We start from the raw sequence: 6,220 nt of genomic DNA on the forward strand, positions 1-6,220 counted from the left end.
GCCATTATCTCCTGGATATAGAAAACTCAGAGACCTAAATGACTTATCACACAGCTTCTATGGATCCACACTGAAACAATACTTGACAATCAGTTCCATTTCCTGTTTCTTTCAGTTGCACACACCTCGACTTCAAGTAATAAACTCTGTCACGTCAGTAGAGAAGGTTGCTAGAAAGAAACAACACGCGATAGATTGAAGGGGCAGTGGATAGAAAAGGTTGTAAAGCGAAGAAAGCACATTGCGCATGCGCGGATCGCAACGACGGGCTCGGACTGTTAGAGGTTGAACTACGTCACCGAGTCTCCGAACGCCGGCTAACGCGCAGGCGCACTTCCTGGGGATTAAGGTCAGAATAAAGAGGACGGGGCTCGCGCAGGCGCAGTTGTGCGCCAGGTTACCAAGATGTCGATCCCTGAGTACAAGCCGTCGCGACTGGCCACTTTGCCCTCTACCCTTGACCCAGCTGAATATGACATATCTCCGGAAACCCGGAGAGCGCAAGCCGAGCGGTTGGCCATTAGAGCCCGGCTTAAAAGGGAGTACCTGCTTCAATACAACGACCCCAGCCGCCACGGGCTCATCGTGAGTGGGGGTCGGCTGGGCGGGAATCCAGGGCCCGTTGCGGATGGGCTGAGGCTGGGCAGCCCAGATTGGCCTAAGGGGACTTAGTAGCAGGGCGGCCACTGTTCCTAATCAGTATCTTAGACGTTGGTCGTCGTCCAGGCCCCTAAGATAGAGAGCAGGCCAACTCACTAGCCCTTTGACCTTAGAAAGTTAAGTGGTTCATAGAACGGGGTCTGGACGCAGCAACTGGCTGAGTTTGAGTCTCGCCTTTGATCACCTCTCGCCAGGCAGATCTTCAGAAAGTTATTTAACTCTGCTGCTTACCGTCAGTTTTGCTGTCTGAATAATGGGAATAACAATTCCTTATGAAGGTAAAGTGAGAAAAGGCACTGAACAGCAGTGCCAGGCTTGTAATGAGCGTTCGAAAATGTGTATTTTTTAAAAGCTGTTTTGCACCTTTTAGCGCAGTTCATAGCAATGCTGCTCTCTCAGGATGGAAATATAGTGATTCTTCACTTTATGATTTTAAAGACCCAAAGACCTTGCAGCTTGTTCAAGCTTTGGACTTTGGAGGCAAACTCCAAGATGCTACATACTAGCAAATTACAGCATAAGGCAAAAGTAGGCATACAGTTCTGAGTATGTGAAACACAGGTTTATTCATTTTTTTCAACCCGAGAAGGCACACTTTTAATACTTGAAACTTTTGTTTTTTTTAAACATGAATTTTAAAGAAAGGAGGGAGGAGGATTTATTTGCCTTTCCCGGCCTTAAATTTTCCTCAGCTAGAACTCTAGCTCCTTGCCTTCTAGCACATGGCCATCTGCTTGGCCACACTGGCCTGGTCTTGAAACTTACATTATTACTTGTTATTTATTGTGTTATTTTCCATACAACAACTGAAACCTCCTTTTTCCTCACCCTGTATATGACCTTGGGGAATTTGCCTAACCCCTCTGTTAGGGGAATGGTATTACCTTTTTTATAGAATTATCGTGAGGTTAAATGAGGTAGTCTGTGTAAAATTCCCAGCACATATGCCCAGCAAACTAATAATTATTATTTAACAAGCATGCTTTTTGATAATTTACTGTACAAGAACTGTTTAACTATGATATCAAATGTAATTTTTTTAAAAAATACTTTTCTCAACAGTTGCATTAGTATTTGGTAGGAATTTTTAGAAGGTAGGAGAATTGAGGAAATTTACAATGTCCCAGGCACTGTCTGAACTTTTTCTGAATGTTATTCAAATATCACAACTATTTAAACAGTTAAGCTCCATTACTATCCCCATTTTACAGATGAGAAAACAACATCAGAAAGACAAGTAGTTCATAGAGTGATAACTGTTAGCAAGTGATGGGGCAGAATTTGAACCTTGGTCTAAGTGACCTAAAGCATCTGTTTAACCAGTTGGCTCTACCATCTCCTGCCAGAACCATTTATTTGGAAAGAAGGTGCAGAGAGAGACATTATTATATATATACACAGTTAGGTTGGGTGTGCTAGATAGTATAATATAGTGAAAAAGAATAAGGCCTTGAGCCAGACGAAGGTGAGGTTTAAACTCCCGAGTTTCTCTTTTCTAGTTCTGTGACCTAGGGCAATTTCCGTTTTGTCATGTAACTGCAGAAACAAACTTGGCTGTTTCTGCAGCGTGGTTTAAAAAGTTACTGTGTAAGATCCAGTTTAAGTGATTTAGTCCTACCAACTATACCCTCTTGATACTGGTTAGGACCTTAAGTGTTCTCCTTACAGCTTAGTATTAAGATTTTAAAGCTGATTTCACTCGTTTTTTTTTATCTATTTGTTAATTTGAGTGAATAATTTTGTAAAATCATTTTGGAGGTTTATGTGTTTGGGTTGTTATCTTACATAGTTATTCTGTATAAACATTGAAATGGACAATTAGGATTTTTCTTAAGGCAATGATTATTTTTCTTTAACAACGACCTTATCCTTTCTACAAAACTTTTCTAATAGTGTGAAATGTAATATTTTGCCCATAAAATATCAGCCAAGTCAGCTTAAAAAACTTAAAGTTCATAGTTAGCCTACCTCAGTCTTCACTTTCCTGCAGCTTATTTGTAGCCTGGAAAGACCAGTGTGGGGTAACATTATAAAGGGTCTGTAAACAAAGTACAAAGTGTGATAGAGCATATGAAATGTGCTTGCTGTCTCAGGAATACTATGTGGGTCTGTTGGTCACACTTCAAGAAGACAAAGAGGCTGAAAACAACAGATAAAAATGACCAAAGAGAAAAAGTGGCTTCTCTGGCAGCTTTTAAAAGATTAGGCTACTGAAATCTGAAATAAATAGAAAGCTAAAGGGTGTTATAAAAGTGTTTTAAATTCTGAAGGATTTGAACAGGATCATCAGAGAATTATTCAGCAAATACTAGAAGTGAAAGATCTTCCCTCAAGCTGTTTAAGAATATTCAGAGTATACCTTTAACTGTAGTAGAGAACAAAAGGAAAGCATCTCCTGTGCTCCCGCACAAAAGTCTGAATTAGATTGTTTCTCAGTGTGGCCGTGTGTAAATACCTGTAACTTTTTGTTCTAGGAAGATCCTGCTTTGACTCGTTGGACCTATGCAAGATCAGCAAATATCTATCCCAATTTCAGACCCACTCCTAAGACCTCACTCTTAGGAGCTGTGATTGGATTTGGGCCCCTCTTCTTCTGGTATTACGTTTTTAAAACTGATAGAGTAAGTATTATTATTGGGACCCAAGGTTTAGTATTTGCGTGATAGGTTCATCCTGTGCTGGCTGCAGCTGTTCTCTTGATGATTGCACCAGTGTGCCTCCTATCTGGGCCCTCTACTTTTCCTTCACTTCCTCTCTTTATCTTACTCCTTTCCAGCAAGAGATAAAACATAATTGGAGTTGTGTATTTGGTTTTATTTATCATTTCAACTCATAGCAATATTCTTTGTTAAAAATCGCTATAGTCTGTGAGTCTTGCAAGTTTAATGGTTGCTCTAGAATTTAAAGTAATAAATTGGTCAATTTAAATTTCTAAAACTTAGGTTATAAAAGAGTTTTTCTGTTGTATTTTAGATAATGTAAGGAAACTATACTATGAATATTAAGCAAGAGAATATGAAAGTAACTTAAAAAGTTAATTTCTTTTTTCTTATTAGATGTGCAGAAGTTAAACGTTCTTATTCTGATTAACTTTTATATATTATCTTTGCAAATTTTTGTATTTAGTGTTTTTAGTTCATTTGTTTTAAAAAGAGATGTTTATGGGATTAAGTGTTAGCAAAATACATAAATCATTTAGTGTGTTTCTTATTTGTGTGAATTCTAGTTATATTGCTCACATTTTGCAAATTAATGTTAAAACCTGAACAAAAGAAAAGCAAAAGCAGCCCATCCTGGGACTCACTGCCACCAAAGGCCTGGGTATATGATTGCAGGGAAAGCCAAGCTTACCTTTGACACTAGACCACTGTGATACTAGAACCCCAGCCCCAGCTTCCAGTCCTCATATTGCCATTGAGACTGGAGCCACCTATCTAGCTCTGCCTTAAACCAGACAATCCACTCTCCTGTTAGAACATACAGATTTTGATGATCTGATAAATATTGCTTAACAGAAAGGTAGGCCACACTTACCCAGAAGGTGTTTGCATTTTGCTTTCTGTATATGCTGCTTCTTATTAGGGTAATACAATTTTACTTACTTAAGTGTGGGGAAGACATTTTTCAGTAGCAGTAGTTTCTTACTGTTCCTTTATTTTTTCAGACTACCTCTTCCTCACTCTTAACTCCACAGGTTTTAGATGGTGGGGGGTTGGAATTAGGTTTGGTGTGTTTCATTCCTGACTTTTAGTGTTGTATCATGGGTTGTGCCAGAATGCATTGTTTTTAATATTTTTCTTTTTTCCTGTTTATTTCAGGACAGAAAAGAAAAACTTATCAAGGAAGGAAAATGGGATCGAACATTTAACATCTCATATTAAATCTGGCAATTATGATTACATGTATTACTGTTTAAATAAATCTTCTATTGATCATGAAATAGTTTCTCTTTCTTAATATTACCTTGATTCAACAAACATTTGCCGGGCACTATAGGATCCCTACTTTGTGAGGGTTCACAGTTTAGTGAAGAAACAGGTGTATGTTTATTCATCATTCCGCAGATGCATGCCCACTGTGAGCCAGGCACCGTGCTATATGGTGGGAATACAACAGTCAGTTAGACAAACCTGGGTGCTCTGCTTAAGGAATACACACCCTGACAACTGTTTATTCAACAATTATTATTTTGGGTGCTTATTATGTGTCTGGTACTACTTAATACCTAAGCTCTTGTCTGGCTCCAGTCCCAGTGATAATGCAGCAGAACCGTAACAACAGTGTGGTGAAAAATATCCTGAAGATTCAGGACAGTGCTGTAGGCAAGCTGAGGGAAGAGCAGTGTCTAGGGAGATGGCATTTGATCTAGGTGCTAAAGTTCACAGGGTTGGCAGGGCAAAGCAGGAGTATAACAGGGCAAGGTGTGTTGGGTATGGCATGATTGGGGGGTCACTGCGGGATGAGAAGACAGAAGGTGGAAGCCATGCTGAGGAACAGAAGTAAAATAGTTTAGAAAAATGGGCTTTAGAGGACAGATACGGGCTAGAATTCTAGTTCTAGCTTAGCAGCTGGAATACCAGGCCTGCATTTCCCACACTGTAGCATGGAGATAATGAAGTCTTAGGACATTGTGATTTATAATAAATAATATTTGGTTTTTGTCCCTGTTTTTGGCACAGAGCATCTAAAACCCATGGGATTTCTTAAATGATGAGATCAAGTTTTCTTTATGTTAATAAGGTGCCTTTAGGACCCTACCTAAGGATGGGGGTTTGTTGCCAGGAGAGCCAGCCTTGTGATTAGAGGATTGGAGCTTTCAGTCCCACCTCATTATCTCCTTGTGTTTGTACCCCTGCTCAGCCTCTGACTGGTTAGGTGAGCTAGAAAATACTTAAAGTTTCTTTGTCAGTTTCCTTGCCTTTAAAGTGGATATACTACTAATAACATTAAACTCATTATTTAACAAGTTATTACATAATTTTTAGAACAGAAGCACACATGAAAATCTCAGTGAGTGTTTACTATTATTTTAAAACCTGATTGATGAAAACTCTAATTTGCATTTTATTATTGAAGTCTAATTTTTTTCATGTATTTTTGTTCACTTACATTTTATTTGCTTGTTCAAATCCATTGCCCAATTTTTCTGATGTAATATGTCTTTTTTCATAATGATTTTAGGATTTAAACATATTGGTCCTAGATCATTCCAGTCTTCTTTTATTGAAAGTTATTCTAGTATGCCTTAGTAATAAGAAAAACATTTATACTTGGGTGCCTAATCTATGAAAGAAGGCAGTACCCAGAGAGGCATAGTTAGAATTTTTAAAACTTTTTTTAACATTGAGAATTATTGCAATGTGTTCTTAAGAGTTTAATTTTTGAAGATTTTTAGAAGTGATCTGGTGAGAGCAGCAATTGTTACATTGAGTGCTAAATGCTGCCATGTGTCAAGACTGATACTGCCAGCTCTGGGTACTGGGCTGAGGATCCCACTGAGTTACGCTGCCTCTGTTGGTCTATGAACTCATCAACTTGTTGCAATCACACCCACTGGAAA

The 6,220-nt window shown here is 38.7% G+C and overlaps 1 protein-coding gene across 1 annotated transcript; it reads left to right on the top strand.

Annotated features, from left to right (window-relative positions):
- Positions 1 to 357: 357 nt before the first annotated feature.
- On the top strand, positions 358 to 4,596 carry NDUFB4 (NADH:ubiquinone oxidoreductase subunit B4). The gene is made up of 3 exons (XM_028504604.2): positions 358 to 585; positions 3,135 to 3,281; positions 4,479 to 4,596. The coding sequence occupies exons 1-3, from the start codon at positions 406 to 408 to the stop codon at positions 4,539 to 4,541; spliced, it is 390 nt and encodes a 129-aa protein (XP_028360405.1). The 5' UTR covers positions 358 to 405; the 3' UTR covers positions 4,542 to 4,596.
- The last annotated feature ends 1,624 nt before the right edge of the window (positions 4,597 to 6,220 follow it).

The sequence above is a fragment of the Phyllostomus discolor genome, chromosome 2, assembly GCF_004126475.2.
Source record: "Phyllostomus discolor isolate MPI-MPIP mPhyDis1 chromosome 2, mPhyDis1.pri.v3, whole genome shotgun sequence".
Taxonomy (NCBI): domain Eukaryota; kingdom Metazoa; phylum Chordata; class Mammalia; order Chiroptera; family Phyllostomidae; genus Phyllostomus; species Phyllostomus discolor.

Bases quoted from the DNA above. Each gene is read 5' to 3' on its own strand.
- NDUFB4 (XM_028504604.2), top strand. From the start codon at position 406: ATGTCGATCCCTGAGTACAAGCCGTCGCGACTGGCCACTTTGCCCTCT. The intron at 586-3,134 runs GTGAGTGGGGGT...TTTTTGTTCTAG, and splicing joins CCAGCCGCCACGGGCTCATC to GAAGATCCTGCTTTGACTCG. The intron at 3,282-4,478 runs GTAAGTATTATT...TGTTTATTTCAG, and splicing joins ACGTTTTTAAAACTGATAGA to GACAGAAAAGAAAAACTTAT.